Raw genomic sequence first — 23,695 nt, 5'->3', positions numbered from 1 at the left:
AAGTTGAAGGAACAACTGGAGGTAGCGAGACCCGTAGGAGGCTGCTGGGGGAGCCTAAGTGACAGTTGATGGACTGTGAGAAATGAATAGTGCACAACTCATTTTGGATACAGAATACACAGACTTAAGTGACTGACTGAATGTGATAGTAAGTGGTCAGGAGGACCTAAGATTCACAGATCATCTTAGGTAACTATATGGATGATAATGAATGACACAAACCAAAATGGGAGAAAGAAGAAGGTGAAGGTGGAGGGGAGGGGATGGTAGAAGAGGGAATTGGCTTTGAGAACTACTAAGTTTGACGTGCTCACAAGAGACGCAAGTTGAAATGTCCTATTTTATGAGGTACTCTGAGTTACTACCGATTGCCTTGGGATGATGTCAGTAATTTTAAATTAAGGTTGGATTCAAAGTACAAATATTATTACATATGTTGGATGTATAAGTCTAATAAAAAGTTTTATTATTTCCCTTAGATTATAAAACACTATTGATAGTGGCCACATAAAAAATTGCCAAAATTAGTTTAAGATTTAAACCTACTGGCACAAGCACTGATATTTACAGCTCATTCACTATATAACTATGAACAGCAAGAAAAAAATAAATTATGGGATACCACTCCATGTGCATCAATTTAGCATGGATTAAAGCATGGATTAAAGACAAGGTCTTGGCAAGTTTAGGTGAGACACCCCAAGTAATGGCAAAAATTGCTGAAACCACTGATTACTTGTACTTCATCAAATCTTGTCATCTCTAACTTTTAAACTGAATTATTAGTATATGTGTGAATATGATATAGTTTGAAACACTAAATAGTTAAAAAGAAAAAGAAATATATTGATATTTTTTTGCCTGACATTCTGTATTACAAAGATTAACCTTTGCTTTTAACTTCCATTTCCCTTTCTATTACACAGTAGATAACAGGAAATACTAGTAAGCAGCTAAGCAAGAAAGAGTGAGAGATAGTTTCCATATTCATTGGAAAATTATTATTGCATTGTCATTCCATGAAATTTGACTTTCCTCATCATAATAATATACTCCAGAAAAAGTTTTATGTAAAAATTGAAGGACTAGTTGTTTGTTTGTTTTTTCCAGAAAAGTGAAGCTATATCCTAAGGGAGACTAGCATAATTTCATTTTTACCAAATTTAGTTAATAAGTGGGATTTTTATGCATTGTTAGTGCTACACATAATTGCTATATATAATTATAATATGTCCAACAATACCTTCTTGTAGGTCACTGTGGTTATTATTATGGATCTAGATAATTAAAACAGAATGAAAAACTGTTAGAGCCCCAGAAGGGTAACTGTTGGTCTCTCTCTGAGTCTATGCAGCACTGGAATTGAAAATGCTTTGTGCATCATCTGTGACCAATGAAAAGACCTTTCCATAATTTTAGCTGTAAGTTGATCCACAAAACAAATCAGGGCACCTTCTGGAAGATGACAGCTGCTCAACAAATCCAAAGTGCCTAAACAAACTTAGTTTAAAGCTGAAGACAGATACGTGCAAAGGCACTAAAGACAATCTGAAATAAATTGAAAATCTAATCTCCTAATTAGATGATGCATTTATTTATGGAACACACCTAAAAAGATAAATGGGTCATAAAAATATATGTTTACATTTACTGTAAATTCATGTACCTTTTCCTTCTTAAAAGTTTAGGCCATAAATATTATCATTATTTAATGGAAGCTAACTGAATACCTTAGTACTTTGACAGTAAATTACAAAACCAGCAGAATATATCTTTATATTATAGAAAATGTTCTAAAGTATTCTGTACACTACTTGTAAGAAATGATTACAAATATTTTTACCTGCATATAATTATTACCCTTCTAAGGAGACTTTTTTGATGCTTCAAGAAACTATAAGTTATTTTCCTTTGATAATTCAAAGTTTAAATATACACTTTGCTCTAATATATTGCTTGTCTGTTTGGGGGATAAAAACAGCATAAAAATTACACTATGACTTAAGCTTATTATAAATATACATTGTAAAATACCAGTTAAATGTATAGTTATAAAAAGGATTTAATATTTAATTTGGAAACTCACATTTTAGAATATAATCGTGATTTCTTATAAACATATATAATTTATAGCCAAAACAAGACAAGAAATATTGACCCATGCTAAAAAATTACATTTCTATAATGCCCATTTTTTTGCATTAAAAGCTACTTAGTCACTTTTTCTATTTCTGGTGACTGTTTCCATGGAAGTGCATGGAATAGTACTGACATGAACCTAACTACTTGCCAGGGAGCACACACAGCTGTGAACCGTGTTCACAGGAGAATCTAAGGGTCCCATCCACATCTAAGTCCACTTGGAAGTTTAATAGGCCTCCCAAACTTAACATGCCAAACCCCACATTCCAAACCTGGCCCTCCCTTAGTCTTGAAATTAATGGACACTCTATCTTCATTGGCTCTGACCATAAACCTTGAAGTCAACCCTAATTGCCCTCTCTCTCACCCTACATCCTGCCAACCTAAAAATTCTGCTCACTCTCTCATCAAAAAAGAAAAATCTTACCACTTAGCCTCTATAACACTATCAGCCTAGCCAGGAAATCTTTACAATTCTCCTCAATTATTGAAATAGTTCCTAACTAGCCTGCCAGCTTCTACCCTTAACCCCCTTTGACAGTCTAATTTCCACACAGTAGTCAGAGCATCTTGTTGTTATATAAGCCAAATTGCATAATTCTTCTCAAAATCCTCTAATAACTTTCCAACATTCTCAGAATAAAATTCACAATCCTCTTTACTATGATCTATAAGGCCCTAAGTCATACTCCCTCTGGTCCCCAAATACCTAACTTAGTTTTCTCCTCCTCTTCTGCAAGCTCATTTACTCTGTTTATACTGGACTCCTTGTTGGAACATTTTGGACCTGTTCCCACCTCAAGGGCTTTGCATTCGTTGTTCCCTCACCTCTAACTGTCTTCCTTATTCTCTGCTTGTCTCACTTCCTCACCCACTTCAGGTTTTCAGTACGCGTCACCTTCTCAGAACAGCCCTGGCCTCTGTGTTTAACCTCAAGCCACCCTCTATTCCATTTCCCTCTGTCTGCTTTGTGCTTCTCTATAGCACTTATGTTCATCAAACATACTATAGCATATATGTGTTCACTACTGGTTTATTACTTGTTCCCTGTAACACATGTAAGCTTCCTGGGAACAGATTTCTATGTATTTAATTAATTGTCCAGAATAGTGTCTGATAAATGCTCAATAAATTTTTATAGAATGAATGAGTGAATGTGAAAGTACCTTCAGTCTGTTTTTTTTTTTTTTTAATTCCACTCATCTTATAGAGCCTAACTCATCCATTTTCACAAAAATATAGTGCATTATTAGTCAGGGCAATTAAAGCAGTACCTCACGCAAAGCATGATGAAGGTTGGAGAACTCTCCAAGCACACATGACTCAGAGATCCACGTGCCTTCTAGCACACAGTTTGTCACTTTCAAAGTGCTCTGACTCCAGCTATGAGGATGAAGTCAGAGACAGCAGAGAATCCCAATGGAAGTCTTAAGGGTTAGCACACTTCAGAAGACTGGGACATAAGATCTTCCAATGGGCCCAGGGAGGAGGAAACTGAATTGGTGAGAATCTAGCCAGTCTCTGCCACCCGTAAACTAGAAAAATACTAAGATTTCATGTTCTTTTTCATTTTTATAAAGTACTTTAAAATTTATGCTGCATGCCTACTAAAAACCACAGTGGAAATAAAGTAGAATGACAGGGCTGACAGTAACTGCAGGAATGAGGAGTAAAACATTAGTTACATATTTCAGGAGCTGCCTCTCCAAGGAGGTGATATTTGAATTGAGATTTTAGAGATAAGAATGAGCCAGGTGTGCACAGACTGGAGAAGTAACAACACAAGTAGAGGGAAGAGCTAGTGTAAAGGCCTGGGGGCAGAGATAAGTGTGGCATGTTTGCAGAGTAGTTAGAAGACGGGGTAGCTGAGAGTCCTGGGCAAGGGAGTAGGGGAGAGCATGTGGTCAACACAATGGCAGGAGGGCAGGAGTCCCAACTTGCAGAGCCTTGTAGGCCTCAGTAAGAAGTTTGGATCTTACTTTAAAACAAGGGGAAGATATTATTGTACCAAAAGCAGCAAATCTTATCTGATTTACATTTTTAAAAGATCAGTTTGGCTATTGTGAAGTAAGTGAATTACTGTAGGGTAAGGTGGGGTGAATTAGTAGGCTTTTGCAATAGTTTGAGAGATGGCCATGGTAATATAGATAGATAGAAAGAAGTGGGAAAATGTAAATATGTTCTGGAGGAAAAGCCTATCAGACTTACTCTTAGATTTAATGGTGGCAATTGCAGGGTGAGAGAATGAGTAGTTAAAACTACTCCTAGGCTTTTAGCTTGAGTAAATTCATATAAGTTTACACTTTGCTTTTGCAAAAATGGGGAAGATCAGGAGACCCATTTTTCTGAGGGAAAACAAGAGTTCTTCCTGAGCATGATAATTCGGAGCAGCCTATTCGATATTCAAACTCAAGAGAGATGGCAATGGTAGAGATATTCCCAAGGTGATTACCTATCACTATATGGAGAGTGTTTAAAGTCTGAGCTTGGAAGAGGCCACCTGAGAAAGTGTGGACAGTGAAAAAATGAAGCTCTGAGGCTGAGCCTGGGGCAGTCTATCAACTGGAAGTCTAGCAGAAGAGAAGCAGCCTGCTGAGAAGACACTGAGCAGGACAGCCTGGGACTCAGCAGGAAGACCAGGACCATGCAAACAATGGGAGTCAGGAGAGTAAACGCAGAGGTGGTGGTCGTATTGACTGCAGCTGAGAGGAGAAGAAAACGAGAATGGAGAAGTGGCCACTGGTGGTGGACACGGAAGCAGGGAATGACTGACAAGAGCTAGTTCCAGAGCAGAGGAAAGGAAGGGAGCTCCACTGGAGGGGAGAATGGAAGAGCGAGTGGAGGCTGTTAGTTCAGTCAGCACTACTGCCAACTTTTGTAGTGAAAGTGAGCAGAGCAGCTTCTAGGAAAACAGCACAGGTTTGGTGGGGGGTTGTAGGTTCAAGAAAAATCTTTTTTTTAAACTAATAGGAGTTACTGGAGGATATTTTCTAGGCTGATGGGAACCATCCTGTGAAAGTAGGAGAAAGACATCTATCTCAGAACTTAAAAACTCTGTTAACTAATCTTATTTAAAATCCTTCTGGTTCTTCAACTTATGAAACTGCACTCTATAAAAATGCAAATTAGTAAGACATTAAATTTTTTAAAATTATCTGGAATTTAATATGCATTTATTTTATTATGACCTTGTTGGAAAAACATAGTAAAATACATTTTAATAAATCTGTGTTTTCCAGGGAAAGAGCATACAATTAAATTCTGCACTTAAACACAATCTAATTAATTATTTTAATATTTAAGTTTAAAGCAATTATCCTAGGTCAACTTGTCAGGGGAAAAAAGTATCTTGGCCAAACTCATAGGTTATATAGTTGTATGTTACTGGCATACCTGTATGCTTGATTGTAAAAATAGAAACTGTTTCCTTGGGCTTTTTCTCTAAAATACCTTGTGGCTCATTCACTGTCTTGTGGTCTGCTTTTGAGTTAACCAGACCTGATACAAAATTTTTCTCTGTGTTTCTCAAGGTCTCTGAGCCTCATCTGTGTGTGTGTGTGTGTGTGTGTGCGTGTGTGTGTAAGAGAGAGAGAAAAAAAATATATATATATATACATATAGAGAGAGAGAGATGGGGGAAAAACAGCTGAATCTTGGCATTGAAGGATGCTTAGTAAAACAGTTTATTGTTATTATTGATATTCTTTCATGATCATTGTTGTTACTATTATTGTTATTTTGATGAAGTTAAGGAACCTATATACCATAGAGGAAGAACTTTATTTCCACTGATGGTAACTGAAAAACAAAATAAATAAATAAATTCACAGTTGCTTATAAAACAAAAAACATTTTTTATTCTTTAAAGAAACATATAATTGAGTCAATAAACATTATACTATTAAAGACCTATAAAGTACCAAACCTCTGTGTGTGTATATGGGGTGGTGGGAGTGGGGTGATTCAGTTTTAAATTAAGAACAGAGAATATGAAATTATTTGAGAAACACTAGAAATTTACAGTTGAATTTTATATTACGGCTAGTTAAGGACTGGTGGTATAGAATGAGAGTACAGAGAAAGTAGTAGAATAAAATAGGTGGGAGAGAGAAAAACAAACCTGTGACCAAGAAGAAATGGCGGTATAACGAAGCAGAAACTGAGACAAATTGGAAAAGAAGAAACAGGCAAAAAAAAAGGCCCAGGTAAATGAGTTGGCCCAAAGTCACAGCTTAATTTTCGTTTGAGGTATGTTACACTAGAAGATTAGTGATTAGTTTTCTACTCACAATTCTTTTTTTTTTGCTGCCTAACTCATAATGCTAGAATCTTCTCTCCTCATGGGCTAACTACTGAAGATTATGACAGAGAAATTATTCCCTGGGTTGCAGTAGTAGTTATCAGGGCAGCTGTCTTTCCAAAGTCTGCAAATAAATTAAGCTGGAATCCAGACTTTGTTTTTAACTAAGTCAAATGTTTCCCTCTTTCTCTTCCCCACATTTTCATTTAGTAAAAGCTTTTCCCTTAACCTCCACTTAATCGTTGGTCAACATTTCCCATTCTCTCCGTAAAACACTCTGGCTGTGCTAGCAGTGCCCTGACTGCTCAGAGCTTCCAGACCATGCCCCAGCAGACCAGCACAAGCCACTCCCACCAGCTAAGGTCCACTATCAGAAAGAGTCAAAGGAGTTTGTTACTAAACCTCATAAGCCAGTTGCGTTTGCTACTATAATGTAATTAAAAACTAATCAAGGTGATGAAATATAAGTGTGATAAGCAGAATTGCTATCAATGAAAATTAAATTAATGCCATGGAAATGTGAGGAAATCATCTTCTGAGCGTCTGAAGTTCTTGTTTCAGATTAAGAAAATCATAAAATTGAAATTGTTAGTGATGCATTATTGGTATAGCTTATGCAAGAAATATGATGTAGAATTCCAATCAACAGTCACTTAAGGAAAGAAAAAGCCATGGCCTTACATCAAAAGACGGGCATGTGAATGCAAATGAACTGTTTTAAATTGAAATAGAATACTTAAGGTATGAATGTATCATTATTATGGTTCCTTTTACTAACAGACCTTTTCAATTCATTAACCTACTGGTTTTGGTCATGGCAGAGTCTTGCTACATGAAAATAATCAAACAAATAGGTCTTAGAAAGTAAATTATACATACAGTCATCAAGAGCAAGGTAAACTTTGCAAAATAAACAAAACAAGAAAAACCTTACCACAGTTAAGTGTAGGTTATTAGAGTTGGTTAACATCCTCTTCTGAGACATTTTTCCTCATTAAGTATAAGAGGAACAATTACATAATGTTTGCTATACATTTTTCTACAAATTTCTTAAAAATCAATAATATAAACTTGGGATTATATGAACAAATACAAGAAAACAATATTACTTACCTAAACCATAATCAAAATGATGTATCCATGATTATTTACAAAAGCTGACCACTTAGTAAAATTTTAAAGTACCATAGAAATCTATTGTAGAATGTATATTTACTGATTCTCCACAGAAATATTTTTCTCAAACACTCTGAATAGAAGTAGTATAAATTTTATAAGATTTAAAATGTTTCCTATGAATGTAAATATGCAGATTCATAAAACTTATTAGCAAGTAATAAGTTTTGCTTTTAAACTGATGTGATTATGGTTCACAAAACTATGGTCCTCAAAACAAAACAAAATAATGTGTTAATGTGGAAAAAAACCATAAAATATTAATATTAATATTTGATAAAATATTAAGTAAAATAATCAAATGAAATGCATAGTTGCTGAGATCCTATTTTTAAAACAAATCCTACAAACCTCTCTAAAAACAATCTGTGCTTTATTTTAAGCCAGAACTGCAACCTCTACATTAAAAATGCACAGTAGTGCACTTAGGCTGCACTGCCACCAAGTGCCTAAACCAGTTAGTTTTGAGACTCTTGAAACAGCTTTAAGCGGATTCTTTCAGTGTTATAAGTAGCAATTTCAGAAACAGGCTAAGAGCAAAACACTTTGACCATAAACAGCTATAAGAGCATCAAAATTTAAACATGACAATAAAATCTCAAAGGTATTAATAAAACATCAAGAATCCTACCAGCTCACTGGAAGTTCGTGAAGTCTAAATATGTTATTCAGCTTGTAGTCAAATTTTGCTGGACAAATATTTTCTTTGCATAAACACAGGTTTGGATTTGGTTGCATATCAGTGGGAAACTCTGAATCCTAGAGAAAAAAATATAGCAAGAGTTCTGTGTAAAATAGACAACTCATTGCAAACACTGATACAGTTTTATTTAATATTATATTAGAACATAAATGTTACTATTATAATCCATCAGGATTTACCTTAAATCCCTTATTCCTGATTTTAGTTTTGAGAAAATATGTAAAAAACATAAAATTTTAAATAAGGCATATATCTACTTGCATAAATCTAAACTGCATACTACATGGTAAAAATTACTTGAAAAAAATCCCCTTATTGAATTACAATGAAGCACAATATAGCATTGTCTTATATTATTGGTCTATTGTCCTTTTGCAATAAGTTTCCATCCCCAACAGTAACATCAACAAAATCTGTGATTATTTTTATACTCCTTTTGTTCTCTATAAATGGGGAACTAAACACATTTTAATTGGTAACAAAATAGCAACATTTATTAATTGATAATTATGGTTTTCTTTAAATCTGAGGACACAGGGCTAAATTAAAGGTACTTATTAAAGATAAAAAATTTCTGTCATAATCATTTTAAATCTCACATACATTAGAATCGACATCTGCCATGTGTTGGTCATTTCCCTCCCCACCCAGCAAACTCTAATGAGAGATAAAAGATCATTTTCAGCCCATGAGAAAGTGGTCTCTCCTCAGTGGAAAGAAGACATGCTATGAATAGCACTTAATTGACACTAAATGATGGATGGATTAATTGTTCAATTCTACACAAAAAGGAAGTAATCAATCTGCTTACCCTTAACACTTTAAAACTGCCTTTAAAAGAGGGAGACATACTATTCATTTGCACACTCATTCATTTATTCAAAAAATATTTATGAGTGCTACTTTATCCCAAACATTATTCTAGGCATAGGGAATCCACCAATGAACAAAGCAGATAAAAAGATTTGCCCTTGTGGAGGTTATATTGCAACAGATTCTTTATTATATCCTCAGAGTTGGAAAATGATAAAGCCAATTTTCATAAATGAAGTATTTTTCTGATCAAGAAAGTAATATACATCCTTATAGAAATTTTATGCATTTTATAATATTACAAAGAAAAAAATTAAAATTATTCTTACCACCCTGGTATAATTACTATTATCACTCTGGTTTAAGAATTTGCCTGCCTCTCTTTCTCACTTTTTACAAAACTGGAACCATGCTCTATTATCCACCCTCCATTTTTCATTTAACATTATATTACTGCATTTTCACAGTATTTAGTCTATTTTGAAAGAATGATAAATGTCATATTTTACTTAACATCAGCTATATTTGTTTGCCTTATGATTATCGATGCTGTGAACAGGGTTTTCTGTCTGTAAATCTGCATTCTACTGATTACATCCTTAAAACAGTTTAGAAGTGTAAATAAATAATAATCCAAATAAAATTAACATTTAACAAAAAACATGATACCTCTTCACGGATTGCTCTTTAGAATTGTTACATGAATTCACACCCCTGCCAGTTATATAGTAATATATATAATGCACCACATCTTTGCTATGGGCACACTCACACATGCACATATTTCTTTCTCTTACGAATATTTATTATTGAGTGTCTATTTCAGGGCAGGCACTGGTTTCAGCTCTTACAATATATCACTGACCAAAGTAGGTAGACCTTGTGGAACTTGCATTCTAGCATGAGGACGCCATAAACAATAAAATAATAAATATGTAATTACATGATAAAAAGTCTGAAAAAACTGTTGCTAATTCATATATAAAACTGTATTTCATTGGTATTTTGCCAATGAATTGATTAACTATTTTTGTATTTCTTTTTGTACTTCATTTTCTCTCGACTGTATATTTATGCCTTTTGCCCCTTTTCCTATTGTTGTGATGGTACCTCATTTTAATAATATTGCTTGGGCTGGAAATGGAGGTAGGATAAATTATTATGTTGGAAAACATAGCAAGGTGGAGCAGGATCCATTCTGAGTCTAATTTTTTGACTACATGGAAATATCTAGAACCATAAACTTATTATCTACAGCAACTTGTATAACCACTGTTAAACCCATCATTATATAAAACTAATACAAGGCATTTAATAAACCTAATCAACTACAACCTGTTCGATATATAGGGAAATATAATAATAACTGAACAACTATTTTAAAAGAAGATTTACAAGAGCAGTAAAGGCCTAGTAACAGCAATCCTATCTAAATATAGATGCACTTGCAGAGGCAAAACATTAAGACCCTTTATAACCCAGCCTGTATACTGAAACATTCCAGGAGACAATAGCCAATAAATTGGCAGGCACGATCAGAAAGGTAAATACAGGATACATAAATAAGGACAGTGCATAGAGGAAGGAAAGTAAATCTTAAAACTATTGTTTCAAGCTACATAACCATTATCATTCCTTTGTACTGACAAGGTACAATTCGAGGGCAAAGCTAAACTCTCAGTAATGTGCTTTGTTGACAGGTCAATGGTCTCAACTCTGAGGACATGTTGAAATTACCATGTAGCTTTTTAAACCATACCAATACCACCAAGCCCCACCCCAGACCAATTAAGTAATAATTTCTGAAAGAGAGGCTCTGACACTGGTATTTATTTTATTTTAAAGCTCCCCACGTGAAATAAAGGTCAGGATTGAAAATCTTGGCTTTTCCTCACAATTCAGCTTTACTACATACTAGTATGTGAATTTAGTCAAGCTACTTAACAAACTTTCTAAGCTGTATTCTCCCACCTGTAAAATACAATCAAAATCATACTGAATTCATAGACTGCTATGAGGATTAAGTGAGATAATCTCTGTAGAGCACTAATCACATGCTTGGCACCTAATAAATCCTTAATAAACATTAGCTATTTCTGTGTTTATTATTGCTGCAACTAGTGGCACATGTTAATTTCAACTGGTGAGTAAATTCATTGAGTTATTTCATACTTTACTTACTTATTATAAAATACTCTACAGGATTAATTTCTCCTGGTATGCTGATTACAGCAGACTTTACTATGACCCGACCTGTCGGAATACAGTCTCATATCTGGTAACTGCTGGCTATCTCTCTTCGTCCCAGGATCAATAATAAAAGGAGTCCTTGCTTCACTGGCCAGCCAGTTGAGATTAAATACAGCCTTGGTGCTTATATTCATAGGATGAAACACCAGATGGGTAACTTTCTCTCCATTTCAGTGATATATCAGTTAGGCATCCCCTGTATCTATCCTGATTGGGAAGCCAATTATCTATTTTGGCCTCCTTCCACATTAGTCCCTTGGGTACCCAGGCTCTGTATCTATGCCATTTGACTTGTGTCTGCTTCTCTATCTTGTTTATTGTTTTCCATTGAGCTAACGTTCATGGGAATTGCCCAGAACAACCTTGAATCTGAAGCTCAAAATTATTCACTCAGGCATTCACTTAACATTTGAGTGTTTACTTTGTGTCGGGCATTAGTGTCGTTTACCAGACCACAAATATAAGTAGAATACACTCCTTCCATTGCAAGGACTCAGTCTCAAGAAGGAACAATATAAATGAAAAGAAAAGCTAGAGTAGAAATATGCAGAAGATATTAAGGTGAAGAAATAAGCAATAAAACTATTGGAACGAAGTAGATGAAATTATGATAAGTTGCATATATTGTGATTACATTGATAGATGATAGATAGATAATGTGTATGAAGCCAAATGGAAAAAGGAACTATAAAGAGGCCACATTACTACAGATATACTACAAATTATAAAAGTAGCAACCTTCATATATGCAATGAATGAACAGAAGATATAAAAGAAAAATATTTCATCAAATCTAGCAACAATAAAATATACAATACCTCATAGAACACTAATAAGAAATTTACTAAACCTACAGAAAGAAAAACACACTTTATTCAGAGATATAAAGCAAGGGCTGATTTAATATAGATAGTCCATGGACTCAGATAGAAAGTCTATTAATGAACTTCAGAAGTTTGAGTTAAATATTTAATTCAATTCAAATAAAAACTTCAGTGTGAATTTTGAGGAGTCTTAGAAAATTATTCTAAAATTAATCTGGAATAACAAACCAGGCAAAATTGCATTGACATTCATAATATCTCCATTTTACAGTTGAGAAAACAAACTCATAGTAATTAATCCAAATACAAACAAAAAGTCTAAGTCTAAATGACTCCAAATCTAACAATTTTTCAACTATTACAAAATGATTACTAAACAAGAATGGAATATTTCCTTAATCATTCAGTTATCAAATTGAATAAAGACATAATTTTTGATAATATAATAATGCAAACTGTTGGACAAGATATGGAAATAAAATATTCTCTCACTTGGGGTGAGTGTAAACTAATTTGACTTTTCAAAGAAATATCTATCGAAATAAAAATTGACTTGGTAATTCCACAGCTAGGAATTTGCCTTGTGGATATGCTCACAAAGTTTCACCAAATTACATACACAAGTTTTCTTTTCTGTTTATGCTTTTTATTTATTTGTTTTTGTGATTTGCTTTTGTTTTCTAATACACAGCATTTCTTACAATATAAGATATTAAAAGCAATCTAATTGTGCATCAATACCTTGATTTACTTTAAAACTTATAGTACTATTCTGGTGTACTACCTTTAAATAGAATGAGGTACATGCAGTGCTGATATAACCCTAGTGTACCAGTATGGCCCTGTCAGTTGTTAAAATACTGAAAGATATTCATACTACTTGGAAAACAGCTGATACCCTGAGCACATACTCCATATTCCTCTCACCCCCACATTCTAGCTCCTTCTATGGGTACATCCCCTGCCCCTGACTTATTCATTATATTGCCTAATTAAGGTAATTTCTGGCACACCTGGGGCTCCAGGACCATTCTTCCACCCTACATCCAGCATCCATTCTGATTGGTCAGTGCTTATGCTCTAATGGTTGTCAAATATTTTGAATATCACTCTAAGTTTATATATACTTATATAAAATTAACTCTATGATATATTATTAACTTAAAAAATTTACAGAATAGCATATAAGGAAAATCATTCCATTTTTATAAAATAAAAAAAGGTTCTACACAGGTAAGCGCTAATGTATCTGTGAAACATTTTTAGAGACAGAGAGAGCAAGAATCTTAACAGTGGTCACCGGGAGGAGATCAAGATGGCGGAGCAGGAGGATGTGGAGCTCACCAACCACCATGAACACATCAAAAATTCATCAACATGTGGAGCGATTCTCATTGAAAACAAACTGGAGACTGGTAGAAAGACTCTTACACAAACAACACTGTAAGAAAGATCCAGACGTAGTCAGGTAGGAAGGTAAGAGAAGTGATCAGATCGGCACCTGAGCCCCTAGGAGGGGACACAGAAGAGGAGCGAGATTACACAGGCTTGGCAACCCTTCCTGGGGAGTGGGCAGTTGAAACCCCGTATTGGGTGTCCCAGCCCTGGGGTATGATGCCAAGAGGACAAGTCCCCTTAGCTGGTTTGAAAACCAGTGGGACTGACAGTGGGACTGTAAGAAACTTAGACTCTGCTTGTGAAAAGTGCACACATGCTTGCTTACTCCCAAAACAAGGCAGAGGAAGCAGACTGAAACTGCCCAGGACTTGGGCCAGTTTCCCACAACCGCCCCAGCATGCTCCTCAGCTTGAGCTGAGAACTGGCTCCCATCCCTCTTGCTCCATGGTGCAGCTACACACTAGATTGAAGGCTGCCACAGGCAAGGAGAGTGCACAAATGTGGGGGACGGAGCCAGCTCAGACCTGACAGAGCATCCAAATGGAGTGAGGGCAAACATTACTGGTGTTCATAAGGGCAGGAGATGAGGAGTGGTCTGGAGCTCTGACTGGTACCAGGACCACCCTACCACATGCCCCAGCCCATGCCAAGCACCTGCTCTGGCCCCTCTTGCTCTATAATGCAGCTCCCCACTAGGGCAGAGGCTGCCACTTCTAAGGAAGGCATGGAGTTGTGGGGGAAGGAGTTGACTCAGACCTGACACAGCATCTGAAAGGGGCAAAAGAAGCCATTACTGGCATTCATGGGGGACGGCAGATCAGGAGTGTTCTGGAGCTCTGACTGGTGCTGGGACCACCCCAGCCTGCACGTTGGCCCATGCCAAGCTCCTGCTCCAGCCCCTCTTGTTCCAGCAAAGCTCCTCTCTGGACTGAACATGTCAATGCTTGGGGCAGAGAGCACACACTTCGAGGGAACAGAACCAGATCAGACATGAACACCAGGCTTCTGCTCCAGCAACATGGGATTCAACCCACTCCCGATATGGTAGTGTTGGCTATGGAGCAGAAAAGAAGCCCCAGCTAACATCTGGCTCTGGTCCTAGCTCTTCCATCTCCAGTCCTACCTACTGCCGATGTGATGGCTGCTAGCACACACTGAATGACGACATGACTTCTGCTCACTTCAGATTCAGCTCTGCCACCAAAGCCATTGGACACATGCAGACTATATAGGGCCATTCCCACAGAAGGACAGGAATATGTAACTAACTGTTTGACCTAACTTCATAAAGATGGAGAAATTAAGCAAAATGAGAAAACAGAGAAATTTTTTTTCAAAAGAAAGAACAACAAAAGCCTGAAAAAACAATTAACGAAACAGACATAAACAATTTACCAGAGTAAAAAGTTCAAAGGATTAGTAATAAGAATGCTAAATGAACTAGAGAAAAGAATAGATGAACATGGTGAGGATTTTAATAAGAAACTAGTCAGAACTGAAAAATACAATAACTGAAATGAAAAACACACTAGAAAGAATTAAAAGTAGACTAGGTGATAGAGAAGAACACGTAAGTGATCTGGAAGCTAGGATAGTGAAAATCACCCAATGAAAACAGCAAAAAGAAAAATAAATTTTAAAAATGAGAACAGTTTAAGGAACTTTTGTGACAATATCAAGCAGACCAACATTCACATTATAGGGGTCCCTGGAGAAGAGAGAGAAAAGGGTCAAAAATGTATTTGATGAAATTATGGATGAAAATTTCCCAAATCTGATGAAGGAAACAGTATCAAGGTACAAGAAGCACAGAGAGTCCCAAGAAAAGATGATTCCAAAAAGAAGCACAGCAAGACATATTATAATTAAAATGGCAAAAGTTAAACATAAAGAGAAAATTCTCAAGGCATTATGAGAAAAACAAAGAGTCACATATAAGGGAACCCCCATATGGCTATCAGTTGATTTTTCTGGAGAAAGCTTGCAGGCCAAAAGAGAAGGGCATGATATATTTATGTGCTGAAAGAGAAAAACCTACAAACTATGATGCTCCACCAGGCAAGATTATCATTTAAAATGGAAGTAGAGGAAAAAACTTCTCAGACAGACAAAAACTAAAAGAGTTAATGAATACTAAACTGACCTTAAAAGGAATATTAAAGGGTCTTAACAGTGAAGGGGAAAACATGAAGATGTAAAATAGGACATCAAAAACAGAAAATGTCGGGGAGGGGAGTAAAAAAAATGTAGATCTTTTAGAATGTATTTGAAGTAAATGACTACCAGTTTAAAACAAGTAGATATAGGTTAACACACATGAACCCCATAGTAACCACAAATCAAAAACCTACAATGGATATACAAAAGCTAGAGAGAAAGGAACACAAGCATACAAATAAGGAAGATCATAAAATCATAAGGGAAGAAACAAAAAAAATAAGAACAGAGAAGAACCACAGAAACAACCAGAAAACAAGTAACAAAATTGGAATAAGTACTTATCCATCAATATTCACTTTAAATGTCAACAGACTAAATGCTCTAATCAAAAACATGCCATGTGGTGGCTGATTAGATAAAAAAAAGAAAAACAAGACCCATTTATATGCCGCTTATAAGAGACGCATTTAAAAGCTAAGGACACACAGACTGAAAGTGAGGGGATGGAAAAAGAAATTTCATGCAGATGGAAATAACAAGAAAGTTGGGGTAACAATACTCTTATCAGACAAAAGATCAAAGAAACAAAGAGCTAGTTTTTTGAAAATATAAACAAAATTGATAAGCCTTTAGCATACTCCTCAAAAAAAGAAAGAGGACCAACATAAACAAAATAAGAAATGAAAGAGCAGAAATGACAACTGATACCATGAAATACAAAAAAATCAAGAGAATACTATAAACATTTGTATGCTAACTAACTGGAAAACTTAGAAGAAATGAATACATTTCTAGAAACAATCTTCCAATACTGAATCAGGAAGAAATAGCAAATCTGAACAGACCAATAGCTAGAAGAGAAATTGAGTTTGTAATTAAAAAAATAAAAAACCTCCCAGCAAACAAAAGTCTAGGACCAAATGGCTTCACAGGGGACTTCTACCAAACATACTAAGAAGGGCTAATATCTATCTTCTCAAACTGTTCCAAAAATTGAAGAGAAGGAATCACATCCAAATTCATTCTATGAAGGCACCATTACCCTGACACCAAAACTAGACAAAGACATTATAAAAAGAAACTACAGGCCAATATCTCTGATGAATATAGATGCAAAAATCCTCAACAAAATATTAGCAAACCAAGTTCAATGATATATAAAAAGGATCATACACCACGATCGAGTGGGATTTACTCCACGGATGCAAGAATGGAATATATCTGCGAATCTAGCAATGTAATACATCACATTAACAAAAGGATAAAAAATCACCTGATCATCTCAACAGATGCAGAAAAAGCATTTGGCAAAACTCAACATCCATTCATGATAAAAACGCTCATCAAAGGTTGTATAGAGGAAACATATCTCAACATTATAAAGGCCATTTATAACAAACCCACAGCAAACATCATATTCAGCATTGAAAACCTGAAAGCTTTTCATCTAAAATCAGGAACAAGATAAGGATGACCATTCTTGCCACTTCTGTTTAATGTAGTAGTGGAAGTTCTAGCCACAGTAATGAGAGAAGAAAAAGAAATAAAAGCCATCCAAATTGGAAGGGAAGAAATAAAACTCACTATTTGCAAATGACATGATACTACATATAGAAAACCTGAAAGTCTCCACTACAAAACTATTAGAATTAATAAACGAATACAGTAAGGTTGCAGGAAACCAGATTAATATACAGAAATCTATTGCTTTTCTATACATTAATAATGAAATATCAGAAAGAGAAAGCAAGAAAACAATCTCATTTAAAATCTCATCCAAAAGAATAAAATACCTTGGAATAAATTTAGCCAAGGAGGTGAAAACTTATACTCTGAAAATTTTAAGACATTCATGAAGGAAACTGAAGATGATACAAAGAAATTAAAAGGTATCCTCTGTTCATGGATTAGAAGAATTAATATTGTTAAAATATCCATACCACCCAGAGCAATCTACAGATTTTATGCAATCCCTATCAAAAAATCCCGACATTTTTCACAGAACTAGAACAAATAATGTTAAAATTTACATGGAACCACAAAAGACTCCAAATAGCCAAAGCAATCTTGAGTAAAAGAACAAAGCTGAAAATATCACATTCCCTGTCTTCAGACTATAACATAAAGGTACACTAATCAAGATAGTATGGTACTGACACAAAAACAGACACATAGATCAATGGAATAGAATAGAGAACCCATAAATAAATTCACACACTTATGAACAATTAATTTACAACAAAGGAGATAAGAATATATAATGGAGAAAAGACAGTTTAGTCAATAAATGGTGCTGGGAAAACTGGACAGCTACATGTAAAAGAATGAAATTCTCACACCATATAGAAAAATAAACTCAAAGTAGATTAAAGACCTAGTTGTAAGACCTGAAACCATAAAATTCCTAGAAGAGAACATAGGCAGAATACTCTGACATAAATCGTAGCAATGTTTTTTTGGATTAGTCTCCTAAGGCAAAAGAAATGAGCAAAAATAAACAAATGGGACCTATTTAAATTTTAGACCTTTTGCACAGCAAAGGAAACATCAACAAAACAAAAAGACAATCTACTGAATGAGAGAAAATATTTGCAAATGATATGACTGATAAGGGGCTAACATCCAAAATATATAAATAGGTCATACAACTCAATGTCTAAAAGCCAAACAACCCAATTAAACAATGGGAAGAAGACCTGAACAGTCATTTTTCTAAATAAGATATACAGATGGCCAACAGGCACATGTAAAGATGCTCAACATCACTAATAATCAGATAAATGAAAATCAAAACCTCAAAGAGCTACCACCTCACATCTGTCAGTATTGCTATCATCAAAAAGTCTATAAATAATAAATAATGGCAAGGATGTATAGAAAAGGGAACCCTAGTACACTTGGTGGGAATCTAAATTGGTGTAGCCACTATGGAAATCATTACAGGGAGGTTCCTCAAAAAACTGAAAATAGAACTGCCATATGATCCAGCATTTCTACTACGGGGTATATACCCAAAGAAAAAAAACACTAATAAAAAGATACATGCACCCCCATGTTTATAACAGCATTATTTACAATAGCCGAGATATGGAAGCAACTTAACTGTCCAGCAATAGATGAATGGATAATTGTCTAGCAACAGATGAATGGACACACACACACACACACACACACACACACACACACACACACACACACACACACACACACACAATGGAATATTACTCGGCCATAAAAAAGAATGAAATATTTCCATAAAAAAGAATGAAATATTTGCAAAAACACAGATGGATCCAGATGTTATCAATATTATGCTTAGTGAAATAAGTCACACAGGTAAAGACGAATACTCTGTTATCACTTATATGTGGAATCTAAAAACTAAAACAATGATATGGCAAAACAGAAACAGACTCACATATAGAGAACAAACTAGTGGTTACCAGTGGGGAGAGGAAAGGGTAGAGGGGAGAGACAAGGGTTGAAGATTAAGAGGCATAAACTACAGTATAAAATAAATAAGCTATAAGGATATGTTGTACTGTATAGGGAATATAGCCAAAACTCTATACTAACTTTAAATGGAGTATAATAGATAAAAATATTTAATTACTGTTGTACACCTGAAACTAATATAATATTGCAAATGAACTATACTTCAATAAAAAATGTAAAAAATTAAACAGAGGCGGTAGCTATGAATGTTCATAGTGGCACTATTTACAAGACATGGAAGCTAAGACATGGAAGCAACCTAAATGTCCATCGACAGACAAATGGATAAAGAAGATGTGGTATATATATATATATATATATATATATATATACATATATATATACATATATATATATATATATACACACACACACACACACACACACACACACACACACACAATGGAATATTTCTCAGCTACAAAAAAGAATGAAATAATGCCATTTGTAGCAACATGGATGGACCTAGAGATTATCATACTAAGTGAAACAAGTCAGACAGAGAAAGACAAATATCAGATGATATCACTTATGTGTGGAATTAAAAAATGATACAAATGAACTTATTTACAAAACAGAAATAGACTCATAGACATAAAAAACAAACTTATGGTTACCAAAGGGGAAAGAGGGAAGAGGAATAAATTGGGAATTTGGTATTAACAGATTCACACTACTATATACAAAATAAACAACAAGGACCTACTGTATAGCACAGCGAACTATCCTCAATATCTTGTAATAACCTATGGAAAAGAATCTGAAAAAGAATATACATATATATATATCTATATAGATAGATAGATATATCTGAGTCAGTTTGCTGTACACCTGAAACACTGTAAATCAACTATACTTCCATTTAAAAAAGGAAAAAAATTATATTAAAAAACAACAAAACATGAAAAACTTAAAAAAATAAAATAAAAAGGAGGCAGGAGGTTCATGATCAGAGACTGGGATATGATGACAGAAACAGAGTCTGCAGTGATGTCCCCTGAAGATGGAGGAAGGGGCCATGATCCAAGGAATCCAAGCAGCCTCTAGCAGCTGGAAAAGTCCAGGAAAGGATTCTCCCCAGGGCCTCCAGAAGAAACCCAACCTTGACGCCTTGTTTTCAGATTTCTGCCTTTCAGAACTGTGAGTTAATAAGTGTTGTTTTAAGCCAAAAAACAAAACAAAAGAAAAAACAAAATAGTTGTCACCAATGGATGTAGTAAATAGAGATCAGAGCAAAGGGAATAGAATTAATTACTTTTAATATTATACCTTTCTTTACTGTTTGAATATTTTACCATATGAATGTATCATTTTCTTAAGTTTTCAAATAGAGTAATGTATATAAAGAATCTAGTCTACACATATTAAATGCCCTCTAACCTGTAACTAGTATTTTCAAACCATGGCTTAACTGGATATGATATAGTTAAAAACTTAGATTTAAATGACTGTTCAAATAAAACAAGCTTGGTGGGTATAACAGAGACTTTTAAGAGCTCTTCTACATTTCCCTGCCTCACTTACAGTTAAACTGAGTTAAAGTTATTGGGTTCTGAAAAACAGGATGTGAGTAGAAATGATGGAAGCCTCTTTGAGTCCTAGCCCTTAAATATCCCAACATAGTTAACCATTTCCCTTCACCTGCCACAGTGACTTTGGAGGACTATTTTCCAGGTGGTGTAGCTACCAGATGGCTGCCAATATACCTGAGTCACTGAATGAACTCAGGAGTCACACCATCCACAGTGAGTACGAACCCTAGTTGTAAAAGCACTTTGAATTTGGAGGCTTATCTCTTGTAGCAGCTCATGCTGTTTACACTGACCTATACAGTTAAAAATGATGATGCTTAATCATTTGCCATTGACATTAATTTTTTAAAATACAAGGTTAAAAGATGAATGTTTTAAAATAGACAATGCATTAAATGAACACTGCCTTAAAACAGATTTTAAAGTGATTTTTCTCTCCTCGTCCTAAATTCCCATGTTGAGAGGAATTTATCAGAAAAAGAGAAGTTTTGTTCAGGCTTCTGTGCCCTCATTATTTCATTCATCATGCCAAGTAGTCCACTGCCTGCTGACAAACTTCACAGATCACTACCTAGGAACGACTGACAGCTGACATTACCTGTTAAGACTTGATTGAGCTAATTGACATTCACAGTCTGAGTATTAAAATGAGAATGAGTCAGGATAAGTCTTCCTTCTTCACTTATGTATTTGTTCAACTGCTTGACCTTTATGTTTGCTTGCATTGTTGTGACTTTAGATTGTAGGGAGGATTATACTTGCAAAATGCTGTTTTCATATGTATTTAGGCATTTTTGATCTAATGCTCCTAAAAGTATCTAATAATTCTTTAAAGTTTCTGCTGTATATGATTATATCAAGCAAATAGTTTTGATACATTTTTAAGGTTATCACTGAGTCATTCTTTGACCCATATCAAATTAGACTAAAGTAAAAAGACTAGCAAAAACAAAACGTACAACCAATAAACTATCACTTGAGAACTCCTCTAGTTCGTCACATTTTTAAAGTATATTTCTAGACTAAACTACTTATTCGTGCCAAATCCTCACAACAGTTCTGCATGCTGGATATCATCTCTCTTTTACAATGGACAAAAATAGAGCTCAGGTAGGAGTTGATCAGTGGAGTGATCAGCTAACTGATCAGTGGTGGGACCAGGAATCAAATTCTATCTTCCTGGCCCCAAAGCCTCAGTTACTTCTTCTTTGCCCTATAGCTCCAGTATCTATGTCGGTATTCTTGTGTCTCCAACTGGACCCTATTAACTAAGGTACATTGATAAAATACTTAAGACCTAACTTTTCTTCTAGCTTAAAGGAATCATTTGGTTTAACTATAAACTACAAACAGCTCCTGAAGTTGCTGAAGAGAACGCCATATCTACTTGGAATTTTCAGAATTCATCTTGAAGCAGGCTTGGGAGTTACAAGGAGGTAGATGAGGGATGAACATGATGAGACTGTATATCACTTTGATTACAATGTGGCCACACAAGGATCATTTATCATCTTCATTTTACTGATGGGTAAAATCAGTCTAAAATAATCTAACCCTTTCCCCAGTGTCATGGATTTGTTAGGTTAAGGACCTCGGATTGAAATCCAAGTTTGTCTGACGCCAAAATCCTTTTCATTTTACCATATTTTTTCCCAGTTCTTTCCTCAAGGCCTGTTGATTTAAACCTTTTTGTTTTTTTAATGGGCTTCCTAAACAGAAAGAGTAAAGATAATGAAACCTTTTCACCTTAATGGCTTGGTAATCATTATGAAAACTACTGTTGAATAATACAACTTTGTCTACCTTCTAGTTTTTCTGTCTCCTTCTAATTATAAAAATTACAGCAATTTCTGCCCTTTTCTTCATCCCCTTTTTGTGTGGTTTCTAATCTGCTATAAGCCACAAAATACTACAACCAGATCAATTAAGAATATTTTCTTAACTATGCCAATAAGGTTCTGTATTAAGACCTTCTACATAGTAGCACAATGATTTTTAATGCAGATCTTTGTCTCTGGTGAGATCTCCCTGTTGGTTTTGTTGACGTGTAAGTCTACATTTTTGATGACTGAGTCTCCAGGAGACTCAATATAGATTAATCAATAAACGTTGTGAAAACTGATTTAACTATTTAGGAAGAAAAGGTAAAATATTGCATCTTATCCTGCTCCCAAATTAATTCCAGATGGATTAGAGTTCAATGTTAAAAAAAAAAAAAGAAATCATGAAAGAACATGTAAGTAAATATTTATATGATTTTGGAATACAGAAGCCCTATCTAAGCATAACATTAAGGAAGAAATCGTGAAGTAAAAAGTTATAATGATTATGCAATTTTTTAAACTTCTAAAATTAAAAAAAAATCAAAGTAAAAACTGCAAGGAAAATGTTGGTATGTACAAGTAATAATATAAATTACATATAAAAATATTTTTAAATCGATCATAAAAAACTAAACTCTCTTGAAGAAAATAGTACAGTCTATGGATACAAAAATCACCCATAAAGTAGTCAGTAAACATGTAAAAATGGTCAGTCTCACTAACAATTTAATAAATACATAATAACAAATGAGATGCTATTCATTTACAAATTGGAAAACTATATTTTTAAATGAGAAATTGGTGAGGTACTCTCACATACTGCAAGTAATAATATAAACTTATATAAACTAATTTCTAGAAGGAAATTTGATAATATGTATCAAACTTATTAAGAAATGATCCAATACCTTCTATCAGTAAGCCTATTTCTAAAAATGTTATTCTAGGAAAATATTCAGACTAATGTGCTAGGATGTATATATAAGGATATCCATGGACCATTATTTATTATAGTGAAGTACTAGAAACACCTAAATTCAAAAAAAAAAAAAAAAAGGATTAGTTAATTATAGAATACC

The 23,695-nt window shown here is 34.6% G+C and overlaps 1 protein-coding gene across 1 annotated transcript in view; it reads right to left on the bottom strand.

The window, feature by feature from the left end:
* SPAG16 (sperm associated antigen 16) overlaps positions 1-23,695 on the bottom strand; it is a 905,158-nt gene that overhangs the window by 756,590 nt on the left and 124,873 nt on the right. Inside the window, exon 10 of the mRNA XM_036858792.1 lies at positions 8,250-8,377. Coding sequence (XP_036714687.1) covers positions 8,250-8,377 — 128 coding nt within the window. The remainder of the gene's footprint in view (positions 1-8,249; positions 8,378-23,695) is intronic.

This window comes from Balaenoptera musculus, chromosome 7 (genome assembly GCF_009873245.2).
Source record: "Balaenoptera musculus isolate JJ_BM4_2016_0621 chromosome 7, mBalMus1.pri.v3, whole genome shotgun sequence".
Taxonomy (NCBI): domain Eukaryota; kingdom Metazoa; phylum Chordata; class Mammalia; order Artiodactyla; family Balaenopteridae; genus Balaenoptera; species Balaenoptera musculus.
This window is presented reverse-complemented; position numbering and strand designations above follow the sequence as displayed.